The sequence below is a fragment of the Silurus aristotelis genome, assembly GCF_946808225.1.
Source record: "Silurus aristotelis genome assembly, chromosome: 8".
NCBI classification, from domain to species: Eukaryota; Metazoa; Chordata; class Actinopteri; order Siluriformes; family Siluridae; genus Silurus; species Silurus aristotelis.
In genome coordinates this window covers 19,427,237-19,440,941 of record NC_139581.1, presented here as the reverse complement: position 1 = coordinate 19,440,941, position 13,705 = coordinate 19,427,237, and the positions used below count along the sequence as shown (strand labels likewise).

The window sequence follows — 13,705 nt, the reverse complement described above, 5'->3', positions numbered from 1 at the left end:
AGAATGTCTATTATATTAAATAGATTTCTTTAAAACTGCACATTTGATCTGTTTACTTTTTACATTTCTAGGTTGAACATTGGATTTAATTTGCTGTTTCATAAACTAAATGATAAATGATTTGTGAGTAAACATTGTAATTATTTTGTGTGTTAACCGTTGGTTATTTTTATTTTATTTTTGTAATGACTCAAATCTTTGTAATAGCAAATCTAAGCACATCACAATTTTAAGCAAACCTGATTCTCAGAATTAAATATATAGCTCTCCCTTATACTTCCTCTAAAACATATGAAGCCACCAACTGCAACTATGCAAACTGCTGCATCACAGAGCACTCTTGGAAGAAAGTGTGTGGATGTGCAATGTACTCTTTTATACATTAACTAAACTACTTTCATTTGTTGTCTGTTTTGTGTGGTGGGGGTCTACCATCATGCTGCTCTCTATAAACTGAAATGCAGACAAATGCTTGATTGGGTTAAAGTCTAGTGACAGAAAGAATAGTAAGCCCATTTCAGTAGCTATAGCAAGCTTGACTAAAGAGCAAATATATTTTGACTCATGAGCAGATCCTTTTTTCTCCACACTTTTATACCAAAGACTGTAGAAAGAACATTTACTTATAATCTTATACTCCAGTGCTCATGTTAGTTCTCACTCTCCATTGTTCTGTATTGTTGAAAGATTTATGATTAAACTCTTGATGTCACCCAAATGAGGATGGGTTCCCCTTTTGAGTCTGGTTCCTCTCAAGGTTTCTTCCTCATAACATCTAAGGGAGTTTTTCCTTGCCACAGTCGCCATGTCTGCTCATCAGGGATAAATACACACCATTCACCTTGACTGTTGATTTCTGTAAAGCTGCTTTGAGACAATGTCTGTTGTGAAAAGCGCTATAGAAATAAACTTGACTTGACTTTTTTTTTAAATCATTTTAGTAGAGGTAAACTTTTCGGGCTCTCTGTATTTCTTAGCGAATTGCAATATGGGCTTCTGATTTTTAGTGCTGATAAGTGCTTTGAGTCTTGTATTATGGTCTCTATCTATCTGTTTTAAAAAAAAAATTTTTCTCAATTGCTGTTGTTTTTTTTATTTGGCCAACCTGCAGATGTATGGATGTTAGTACACCTGTAGGTTCTTTCTTTTTTAGGACAACTTGACAAATTGTATTGTTGTATTGACTGTATATATTGTTTAACTGGTGAATCTAACAGGGCATACCTGGGCAACAAGAAACACTTGCAATCACATATTCCCAATATATAGCTAAAGCTTTTTTAAATACAGTTAGATATAAAAATAAATAAATAAATATATATATATATATATATATATATATATATATATATATATATATATATATATATATATATATATATATATATATATATATATTTTTTTTTTTTATTATTATTATTATTTCTGTAAAACAAAAACACATGAATTGGTTTTAACCTTCATTACTGTACATGCGTTGAGAGAGTAGCACCATACCTCATACCTGGAGAACTCTGATTTGTTCCATTTTTTAAAATTCTACTCCTGCCTACACAAACAATGTCAATGTTTTGTTGTTTTTACAGAATATCCTCCCTTCTGGAGACGGTGAGGGTGGCGGTGTGGTGGATGTGGACCAGGCCAGTTCAGATGGCTGGTGGAGCCCTGTAAGTGCACTTTTGGGATAATGATCTTGAATAGAAAATGGAATTATATGTGATCTTCCTGGCTTGTGATACACGTAAACAAATTTGCTGCCTGACAGGCGCTGCACCGCCGCCACACAGCTTCTCCAAAGTCTATTGGCCAGAAAGACTCGAACAGTCCAAAGAGCACACAAGAAGACAGCCTCAACTCAAGCCCTTCACCTGCTATTGCAGACACCTCTGACATGGTGAAAGAAAACTTGGCCTCTAATCAAGTGATTAAAGAGATTAACATTCACACAGTGATTAACTTCCTGTGATTTTTCTAACCTGTCCTGTGCAGGACTCGCACCTCCATTCTGGTGTGAAAAGTGCTTCCTCTCATCTTGCCTCTCCAATCATTGGCGCTGAGGATGACTACTTTGACTCAGAACATGAGCAGGTACCATTCAGCTCTCTGTTCTCATCTTGCAATCTCTGTTCAGATTATTTTTAAATGTTGTTCCTCACCCCGGCTTCTTTGCCTGTGTATCTGGTAGGTGAATGTGCAGTATAACTGGTTCCAGAGTTTGGAGCTGCTAAAGAGTCGGCCAGCCAATCTTGCAGCTTTCCTGCACTACGTGGTGTCCCAGTTCGACCCTGCTCCAGTGGTATTTACCATATTACAATTGTTTTCTTTGTTTTTGTAATGTTAGACTATTGTCATTCTGTAGTATAAGCCAGGCTACTCTGCTTTGCATCAATCAATATTACACCATGCTGGTCTTTATACATGTCTCCTGGTAATATTTTTTATGTTACTAATATAATAACATTTTTACATGATATAGTAATCCAATTTTGATATAAAAATTGGCAAATACTGAAAGCATATAGTAAAAAAAAACCTGCCCAGTTTAAAAATGCTGTTAATGTATCCATACTTAGATAGTGGAATAGATCTAGCCTAGGAATAATCCTGAAATCTCAGGGGTATGTCTCAATCTTGCACTTATCTGTCCATTTCTTGGTCTTCCTCCTTGCTTTTTTATATCTTCCCTCACTGATAGATTGATAGATAGCTTATATCCTTGATCTTATAATGTATATGCTAAATTAGCCATCTTATTAGGCCTATAGGCCCCTCATAATTGTACACACTTGTTTTCCATGTCTCGTATTCCCTGTACAGCTTTGTTACCTTTATGCTGACCTTTACAAGCTGACCAACTCCAAAGAAACCAGGCGCATCTTCATGGACTTCTTCACTTTTTTCATTGACAAAGGGGCCGTGAGTAAAATTCGCTTCCATACTCATGTTCTTAGTCAATCCATGCTGTCTAAGCTAAACATGGCACATCTGAGCAGGACCTAGACCTCTTTCTTAATCCTTATGTCTTGGGATTTGGTCTATACTTCGGCCCTTCTCCGGCGTTCTATAATCAGTGATATATCACATAATACATTGTTTTTTCACAAATGATTATTCCAACCCCAATTCTAAAAAAGTTGGGACACTATGTAAAATGTACATAACAGTATGAAAAGTTTTGCAAACCTCATAAACCCATATTTTATTCACAATAGATTGTAGAAAACATCAAATGTTGAAACTGAGGAAATGTACCAAGATCTGATGGGTTTTGCATTTGATGACCACAACATGTAAAAAATCTGGGACAGGGCAACGTTTACCACTGTGTAGCATTCCTCTTCGTTAAATATCAGTCTGGGAACTGAGGAGAGCATTTGCTAGATATTTTGAATTGGTGTTGACTGCAGGCAGGCCAGTTCAGCAACCGGACTATTAAGCTATGCTGTTGTAATATATGCAGTATGTGGATTTATCATTGTCCTGCAAAAATATGCAAGGCCTTCCCTGAGAAAGACATGTGGATAGAAGCATATGTTGCTCTAAAACCTGTATATATCTCATAATATTTATGGTGTCTTTCCAGATGTGCAAGCGGCCCATGGGCACTAATGTGCACCTCCAACCATCAGAGATGCAGGCTTTTGAAATGAGCACTAACAAAAAAAAACAGATGATCCCTTTTCTCTTTAGTCTTTAGGACACAGTGTACATAGTTTGTTTCAGAGAAGATGGCTGCCTTTTGGGATCATGTTCACATATGGCGTCTTCTTTGCATGCTAGAGATTTAACCTGAATTTGTAGATGGCAGGGTGAACTGTGTTCACTGACAATGATTTTTGGAGATGCAACCCAATCAGTGAATTGTATCACAGAAACGTATCTGTTTTTAACTGCAGTGCAACTGGAGGGCCCGAAGGTCATGGGCATCCAATATTGATATTTGCCCCTGTCCCTTGAGCATAGAGATTTCTCTAGCTTCTTTGAATCTTTTGTTATGATTATGTACAGTAGATGATAAGATATTTAAAGTCATAGTTTTATGTTGAGGAACATAATTCTGAAATTGTTCCACAATTTTTTTGATGCAGATTGGTGAAGCTCTGCCCATTCTTACTAATTTCTAAGAGATTTTGCCTCAAATTAGTTGCAAAATGTTTCTTTTTAGTAACACTTACTCGTCCAGCCTTTTGTTACCCGTGTCCCAATTTCTTTGATATGTTACAGCAATCAAAATTAAAATGACCTTAATGTTTTTCTTTAAAATGGTAAATTTTTTTCCCAGTTTTAACTTTTGATGTTTTGTCCATATTCTATTTTGAATCAAAATCGAATAATGCAAATCATTACTTTCTGAAGCTTCCGATCTTTATATGGAATTCGACTTGTAATAAAGATTTTTGCAATGGTGGTTTTGTTGAGCTTGTTTGTATAATGTGTAATGTTCTTGTGCCTGCATGTTCTTCCCATTCTGATAAAATGACAATGCTTATAATTTAACACAATCTCTTTTTTTATTCAACAGAACTTAAAAGTAATTGTGCCTGAATCAATCTCTTCCGAACTTGGTAAGTTTTTGTAGAAATTTCAATGTTTTATTTTAATAGATGCAGAATAATTTTGAAAAATGCATGCATAGATTATAATGAACTGTTTTCAAGTTGTGCTATTTGTTCTTCAAGCGTTTTTTTCTGCCGAACAATTATTTCCCACCGGACAGCTTGTGTTATGCATTCAGATGTGCTGAGATCGAGGCCTAATTAAACCACAAATAGAAATAATAATTTCTCAGACGTGTGTGATGGAGTTATAGGAGGAGTAAACCGTTGTGTGAATACCTAGGGCGTGCTCATAAATCAGCAAAAGACTGTGTTTATTTTCTGCAAATGACAGAGTGTTGCATCTGTGGTGTTTCTAGAGCGACGGAGGCCAGAGCTGATTCCTGAGGACTTGCACAGACAATATGTCCAGACAATGCAATACACACTTCTCCCTGAAGTGAACAGAATTCTAGAGGACTTCAGGTGAGTCTGTTTCTTATTATATTATTGTGCTCAGCTTGGAAATGTAGACATTTAGTATTGTTTTCTTTAATGTAATAAACAGAATACTAGGTTTATGACTTTTCTTGAGGCTAATGAAATTTTGATTAGGAATGTGCCTTTGAATAATCTTCCAGTCAATGCAATAATGTAATAAGCAGATATTTGGTGAACCACATCGACAGGGTAAATAATCAAGTTTAAAACGGCATGATCAAATATCATTTTCCACTGCAGTTAATCTTTTTTTCTGTCAGTGGCAGCACACAAATTTGTGTTTAGCATATATAATTAAAATAAACAGTGTACAGAACTGTTTACGGGACTCTAGAAAAAGCTTTACTGAAGGTCAGCTCAATATTTCACTTTCGTTGGTAAAAATTCTAACTTTGAAAAGGGAGTGTTTTAAATGTCACTTTGATATTTGTGAGCTGCAAGTTTAAAGTAACAATAATAGTAATAGCAATATGTGTGTGGGTCTGTCTGTCTGTCTGTCTGTCTGTCTGTCTGTCTGTCTGTCTGTCTGTCTGTCTGTCTGTCTGTCTGTCTGTCTGTCTGTCTGTCTGTCTGTCTGTCTGTCTGTCTGTCTGTCTCTATCTATCTATCTATCTATCTATCTATCTATCTATCTATCTATCTATCTATCTATCTATCTATCTATCTATCTATCTATCTATCTATCTATCTATCTATCTATCTATCTATCTATCTATCTATCTATCTATCTATAAAAACCAGTAAATGAAAACAGAAATGATCAATCCAGTGAAAGTGACACTTTGATGGGCTGAAAGACCTTGTTGGTAAGGTCAGTTTGAAGTTCAGACTTGTTTGAGCTGGCAAGAAGACTATGGCAACTCAAATAAGCACTGTTTAGAACAGTGTAGAAGAAGGATCTCAGATCCCCACATCAGGTTACAGTCAGTCTAAGCTCACATAATCTGGGCAACAAAGGCAAGGTTTTTATAATTTGTTCAGAGAGATGTAATAATACTCTTGCATGAACCATCAACCATGGAATTTTACTGAGATCATATTTTAGTCTCATTTTGATGTTTGCTGTGAAGATTAACTTCACAGTTGGACCTGTAACCGCCTGATTTAATGCATTGCGACCACATGACTGACATGGTATAATTGCATTAATTAGCAAGGTACAGATGTTCTTAATAAAGTGACCAGTGAGTGTATAATACTGTTATTAATCTTACCTGGGTGAATGGGGTAAACCATTCCTGTTCCCGTGCAAGACAAACTCTTGCGAGAACTGCTTTGGTCTCGTGACAGGATATCGTTTAACACAACTTGTGCATTCAATTTTAAGTAGTGAGCAATGGCATATTTTTCTAAAATGTAGTGTACTTTGTAAGATATTTTTTTATTAGAATGTGATAAAGTAAAAAAAAGTTCAAAAAAGTTCACAATCATGTGAATAGGAATTAATTAGAAATGTGAATTTTTAATTCCTTAACTGGTTGTTTTGTGTTGCATTTATTCCAGGACACTTTTACATGGGAATTATCAGTATTATATGGGAATTAATGGAAATAAACTGGGAATTTATAAAATTGCAGGTTAGCCTGTAATAATACAGTGGAACCCGGTTATGTCGATGTCCTAGGGGGTTGCCAAAAAGCATCGAGATAAACGAAAATCAATATGGCGCCAATATATTAACGTGCTTGAAATTTCTTTATGTACATGTGCGGTAATAAATGAGAATGTGCATGCACGTGTTTTTGGAGGGTTTTTTTACACAACAGCATTGCCGCTATTTGTTTGATGAAGGCATGCTATAAAAATGTACATACATGTTTGTTAACTGTCAGGAATCCACCTGCCACGCCCCCTTCAGCGTGTCAGGTGTTTTCTCGGCCGCTTTCTTTGAAGCTCCCGGCTTTAATCGCGCACATATGGTGCTCGTTCAGCATCATCACCAGCTCCTATTTAAACTTTCACACTCTCACCGTCCGTTATTGTTGGTATATGTTGGTTCACGGCGGTCGTTGTTATCGCTCGTGTATCCTGGTACGTGTCTTCCCACCGGCACTCTCTCAACGGCTGCTCTATTCTTCCCAAAGTGCACCGCGGATTCCCCCCCGATCCTGCCGTTCTTCATTCTATGCTTTTGCTGCTCATCCCACGTTCCGCGCTGCGCTCCTACCAAGTGCGGCTTTCGCCTCCCGTTCATCGCGTAACATTTAACAACAAAAGGCATATGTGCAGTAACTAACAGCAGAGATTCACCAGTATACAATACAACACCTGTAGCATCTGTAAGACTTGATTTTTCCCCACTTTCGGGAGTTCTTCTGCGGCTGCACAGTGCCGATCGAGATAACCGACGTTAAATGGCAAATTTTTCCCCCCCTTGTGCTCGAGATATTAGGGTTCGGCGACATAAAAAAAGTCGACATAACCGATTAAAAAATGCTTGGAAAAAGTGAGAATTTGGCGGTTCCACTTCAAAAACGTCGACTTAATAGGGTTGTCGAGGTAACCGAGGGCGAGATAAGTGGGTTCCATTGTATTACAAAATTGCAGGTTAGTTGCAGGTTAAAATTGCCTATAGCCTATAACTGCATGGATATTAAGACCACACCCTGTACATGCACTGTGCATTCCTCCAAAACATAACACACATCATTTCTGTAATCCTGCACACAAAATATTGTAAAAATTATTGTCCATCTTGGTAAATGTTCACGTGAATTACATGAATATTGCATACATTTATTTCGAAAACTTCCTTGTGCTGTGTGTAAGCTATTGTGCAACAGAAATTATACTAACAATTAAATCAGTCAACATTTTTTAAAATCTTATTAGTTTGCATGCATGTCAGCTTACACAATTTTATATTTGTTTGTATATGATACAGTTTATATAAATTTTATCAAAAAAAAAAAAAAAATTATTCTCACAAATCTCTGTAAATTCTCATACATTCCTGCTAAGTTTCGCACTTGAAATATCCCCAAAATTTCCCAGATGAAGTTTCCATTGAAAGTTTCTGGAAATGTTCCCCACCTTTGCAACCCTAGTTACATTGTACTTTAATAACTTAAAATGTGTCTGTGTGTTTATGCAGACATAAGCACAGTATGGGACTAACCTTAGCTGAGGAAGAGCTAGCTCATCTGGACACAGAGCAGCTAAAAGACGCCTCTGCTCTGGAGAGGGAGAGATCCTGTGCTGAGAACATCCTGACCAAAATAGACGACATTCTGTAAGAGTTAATTATAATACTATTCAGGCTAAACATCCTACTCAAGACTGCTTTTTCTCTTAACCCGTCTGTTTTGTGCAACAGGTTGTCCTCACTAGCTGCAGAAGAAGAAAAGTGGTGAGGAAAACCTTTCATGTCCACCTTGCGGAAACATTTAAAGACAAGACGTGTTATAATAAGCCTGTTGGCCATCTGTGCATGTAAATGCAAGACCTTTGAATTAGGATCTTAAGTCATAACTGTTGACTTACATAATGGATGAAAGCACAGAGCACTGACACAGAGGGAAACATATGTGAGATGCCATCTGGCTCTAGCAGCCGCGATTTAGTTAGAAAGCGTAATGGAGAGTGCACTAGGGACATATGGTACAGTAAGACAAGAACTTCATGGAGCAGAACATTGTGGCCATGCTTAACAAGATTGAAGCTAGCATATGGTATACGAAACGAAAAGACTCCACATTGGCAATGACATTTTCAAATTTGCAAAGTTCTGTATGTGTAAATAGCTCATAATAGTTCTTATCTCTGCAGTACCACTATACAGTATGTGATCTACATCTACATGAAGCATCTGGGTGTGAGAGTCAAAGAGCACCGCAACCTAGAATCTAAACGTGTACGCATAAATTTCCTGCCCAAGATCAAGGTAGGTAACTTTCTTCCACTCTTACATCCAGAATTGCATTTTGTGCCTGCCTTTGCTTTCGAGGCACTCAACAAAGGTTTTTTTTTTTTATCTGGATATTTGCAGAAAAGCAGCAAGCTGGAGAAAGAAGGAGAAGAAAAGGTGAAGAAGCCTCGTTTTAATATCCTAGGGCCTCAGCGCCGGCCAAGCCGCATTGAAACAACACCTGGTAATATTGATCGCTAAGTCCTTTTTAACTTTCTCTAATTGTTTGGTTGATAAATTCTTTAGGTTAACTACTTGAGACAGTTCGAAATAAATGATTCTGCTTCTACATTGTGCTTGTTTGTAAGCAGGAGGTCGTGCTGTGGAAGGAAACAAGCCTAAGCCACTGAAGCAGATGTCACAGCCAGCAATGGGGAAGTGTGAGGTGGTAGATGGTGGACGTTTACGGGGTAGCCAGTCGAGCGAGGGCCCTGACCTCATTCAAAACTCAACAGTCAACAACAGCATTCCCTCCTACAGCCCTGTCTCAGATCCAGCCTTGAGGGACATAGACAGCGGTGAGTATCTAAACACTGCAAAGAATTTCACTCACACCAGCTTGTTTTAAGATCGATATTAAAGTTACGGACATCTTCAGAAGTATTGGCACTCCTGGTAAAATTAATAAATAATAATTAAATGTAAAAAAAAAAAGTAGAAAATGTGCAACTACTGCTTTATTACAGTTGCCTAATATATGAAGGTTTGGGTTCTGTGTTGCCCCGTATTCATATACCAAGGGTACCAGGAAGACCACCTATCCAAGTGGATGATTTTAATCGTAATATTAAATCTCATGTCTCGTCTGAGGAGAATTCATCCAACCCATGCCATGATTTCCAACTTAAAAGCCATATCCTGTCTATGTATCACTAAACACTGATCATATACGTACATACAGTGCATCACTGATCTTGGCTGCACATGAACATTGGAATTCAAACAGATCAATTGTCAGACATGTTGATGATAATGTCCACTCAGACAGAGTTTTGTGCTGGAAATAATGTTTTAAAAAGCGGGAAAAGTGCACATTTTCAGATGCAATTGCCACATTGTATTATTAGGGTGTCATTTCTATTTAGCGAAAAGTTGTCTATAATATCTTAAGCGGGGTGTCTGCACTGAAACGATGATGAAATGACAGGACTGATTATGTGGTCTATGAACTGAATCATAAGTAGGATGAACGAGAGAAACCAGAATATCCTTGTCTTGCTTAGAAAAGCATCGAAAAACGTTCTAATCAGATGATGCAGTTGATGATTAGATCAGAAGATGCAGCTGATTAGATATAGTGTGCAAATCAGATATGCATGCTATTTTCATCATGCGAATAAACTAGCAGTAACAAGCAGTACTATTATTTATAGCCAGGATTATTCTCTGGGAGCAATATGTAGAAAAGGGCATGTATAGTTTCCTCCAAAAGGTGGGCTTCGATCTTTTTGCTCTTGAATTCACTCCCTGTCCTATGGAGGTTAGTGATGTAACTGATGAACTTTTTTTTCTACTGATTTGTTCAGTGGCTGGTAGTTTTTCAGTTCCTCATCTTTGCCTAAGCCAAAATTAGACATTTCTGTCTGAAAACAAGAAACACCTGATAGTCAAATGTACTTTTGATTAACGGATTCAATAACTAATACGAGATGTAAATGACAGTAAATAGAAGTTGAAATTGTGATCTTACTTTCTCTATTTTTTATATATATTTTTGCATCTCAAATCCAAGTGTCTTGATTGAAAATAAATGCCTTTGAAATGACTTTTTATTGGCACTCCAATTCTTCCAATGGGAACTGTATAATGTCTTATCAGAGATAGCCAACTCAACTATTCAAATGAACACCGTCAAATGGATCCTCCTGGCAGTTTTTGGCAGTGTGTGGCTTCTCAGCAATCTCAGCTCCTGTTTCCCCACAGCTGCCTATGTGAGCTTATCGGTTTATGTCTGACTTGTATGAAAAGCAAACTCAAAACAGAGCTTAAAGCTTTGTGTACATAGTGATTGAGTCCACTGGGAACACTGATACTAGCTCAAAGCTATAATAAGCACAGTGCATTTGTTCGACTTGACAAAACATTGGGCTTGTGTAAGATAATGCATATAAACCCAGTGTGTATTAACCATACTGGGGGGTTTTAGGGAAACGTTGTGGGCTTGGCGAGATGTTGCTTTAAGTCAGGGTTTCATTTAATCTATAATAACACTGGCATTATTCACATACTGTGCTAAATCAGTAGGATGTACAACTATTTTGGGACACGTACAGCAGCATGGAGATGATAAACCCACAGAGGAGCTGTTGGTTTCTTTAGAATACTTTACACCATTGCCGGGTTTGTTTGGAGCTGCATCTAGATATTAGGTCTTTACTTATCTGTAAGACCCAGAAGACTAGCATGAAGCCAGACCTTTTGGTAGCAAGTAAGTAAATATATCATCATTAAGCACATTTAATATAATGACTGCTGACCAAAAAATCGGTACGGTTTTAAATATTTAAACAACGACTTCCACCAATTTTTACCAACCTTCTCTGCAGCTTAATGCAATAGCAATTCATATACACTATATGGAAAAGTTTGTGGACACCTGATCATAAGATGTGTGTGTATTTTGAACATTCCATTCCACATGTTCTGGAGGTTATGTTTTGTTATAATAACCTAAACTCTTCTGGGAAGATGTTCCACTAGATTTTGGAGGGTGGTTGTGGAGTTTTTTTTTGTTTGTTTCTTTTTGTTTTGCTCATTCAGCCACAAGGGCATTAGTAGAGTCAGGCCTGGGGTGCAATATAATGAAATATAATTTTTCAATATTATGGTGGTTTTTAAGTGAACAGCTTAGCACTTTTTCTGTGACTAAATTTATTTTAATACTGGGTTGCAAATTTTAAATTCAGGAAGTCAAAAGACATCGTAAGACGTTTTTTTAATCTATGTTTTATAGTTTTTATCTATGTTGATGCTCTGCCTAGTTTCTAATACAGCTCTCTTCAGTTCTTGCTTGTTCTTGGACAATTCTGTTGTACTCAGTTTTGCCTTTAGTAAGTAAAATGCATGTTCAGTTGAATTCACTGCAGGTGACATGGCCTTTGCAAAACATTAAACTTAGACAAAGAAGTTAAATCTTTTGTACAGGCCGTGTGCATGACTAGTTGAACTAGTTTTCTTTTATTTATAAATTACAACTAGTTCAACTAGTCATGCACACCCATGCTATAAGATAAAGTGGCGCACTCATTTTCAAAGTGCTGTAATTCCTACATTATTTATCTGAGTTGAAGGTAAATATATTCAGATTAAAGTCTGTATTTCAAAGTCTTCATTTTATTTCAGCTACAATATACTGTGGTAGAAAGTAATCATATTTACTGGCATACACTGATCCCACACAATACTGTGTGTATATAATCATTTCCAAAAGTGACAGAAGAAATTATGCTTTGAGATTAAATTTTTTAGAAAATGACAAAGATGCAGGTAGATTTGAAAACCTTTTTGAAATTCAACCAATATTGAGGAAACACGTTGTATGAGATATATATATATATATATATATATATATATATATATATATATATATATATATATATATATATATATATATACAGTGAGGAAAATAAGTATTTGAACACCCTGCTATTTTGCAAGTTCTCCCACTTAGAAATCATGGAGGGGTCTGAAATTGTCATCGTAGGTGGATGTCCACTGTGAGAGACATAATCTAAAAAAAAAAATCCAGAAATCACAATATATGATTTTTAAACTATTTATTTGTATGATACAGCTGCAAATAAGTATTTGAACACCTGTCTATCAGCTAGAATTCTGACCCTCAAAGACCTGTTAGTCTGCCTTTAAAATGTCCACCTCCACTACATTTATTATCCTAAATTAGATGCACCTGTTTGAGGTCGTTAGCTGCATAAAAACACCTGTCCACCCCATACAATCAATAAGAATCCAACTACTAACATGGCCAAGACCAAAGGGCTGTCCAAAGACACTAGAGACAAAATTGTACATCTCCACAAGGCTGGAAAGGGCTACGGGGAAATTGCCAAGCAGCTTGGTGAAAAAAGGTCCACTGTTGGAGCAATCATTAGAAAATGGAAGAAGCTAAACATGACTGTCAATCTCCCTCGGACTGGGGCTCCATGCAAGATCTCACCTCGTGGGGTCTCAATGATCCTAAGGAAGGTGAGAAATCAGCCCAGAACTACACGGGAGGAGCTGGTCAATGACCTGAAAAGAGCTGGGACCACCGTTTCCAAGGTTACTGTTGGTAATACACTAAGACGTCATGGTTTGAAATCATGCATGGCACGGAAGGTTCCCCTGCTTAAACCAGCACATGTCCAGGCACGTCTTAAGTTTGCCAATGACCATTTGGATGATCCAGAGGAGTCATGGGAGAAAGTCATGTGGTCAGATGAGACCAAAATAGAACTTTTGGGTCATAATTCCACTAAACGTGTTTGGAGGAAGAAGAATGATGAGTACCATCCCAAGAACACCATCCCTACTGTGAAGCATGGGGGTGGTAGCATCATCCTTTGGGGGTGTTTTTCTGCACATGGGACAGGGTGACTGCACTGTATTAAGGAGAGGATGACCGGGGCCATGTATTGCGAGATTTTGGGGAACAACCTCCTTCCAGCATTGAAGATGGGTCGAGGCTGGGTCTTCCAACATGACAATGACCCGAAGCACACAGCCAGGATAACCAAGGAGTGGCTCTGTAAGAAGCATATCA

At 37.4% G+C, this 13,705-nt stretch overlaps 1 protein-coding gene across 11 annotated transcripts in view; it reads left to right on the top strand.

The window, feature by feature from the left end:
* arhgef12a (Rho guanine nucleotide exchange factor (GEF) 12a) overlaps window positions 1-13,705 on the top strand; it is a 70,505-nt gene that overhangs the window by 35,302 nt on the left and 21,498 nt on the right. For 6 of the 11 annotated variants that reach the window (XR_014534831.1, XM_083549378.1, XM_083549382.1 and 3 more), the window contains 12 exons: window positions 1,587-1,667; window positions 1,766-1,894; window positions 1,990-2,088; window positions 2,186-2,296; window positions 2,818-2,916; window positions 4,523-4,565; window positions 4,916-5,021; window positions 8,131-8,268; window positions 8,353-8,385; window positions 8,805-8,919; window positions 9,010-9,127; window positions 9,252-9,461. Coding sequence is in view for 10 of the 11 variants with exons in the window: in XM_083549378.1 (XP_083405504.1) it covers window positions 1,587-1,667; window positions 1,766-1,894; window positions 1,990-2,088; window positions 2,186-2,296; window positions 2,818-2,916; window positions 4,523-4,565; window positions 4,916-5,021; window positions 8,131-8,268; window positions 8,353-8,385; window positions 8,805-8,919; window positions 9,010-9,127; window positions 9,252-9,461 (1,282 nt within the window). In the remaining variant the exon portion in view is untranslated. The remainder of the gene's footprint in view (window positions 1-1,586; window positions 1,668-1,765; window positions 1,895-1,989; window positions 2,089-2,185; window positions 2,297-2,817; window positions 2,917-4,522; window positions 4,566-4,915; window positions 5,022-8,130; window positions 8,269-8,352; window positions 8,386-8,804; window positions 8,920-9,009; window positions 9,128-9,251; window positions 9,462-13,705) is intronic. The other 5 variants (XM_083549377.1, XM_083549380.1, XM_083549375.1 and 2 more) reach the window with 3 other exon arrangements.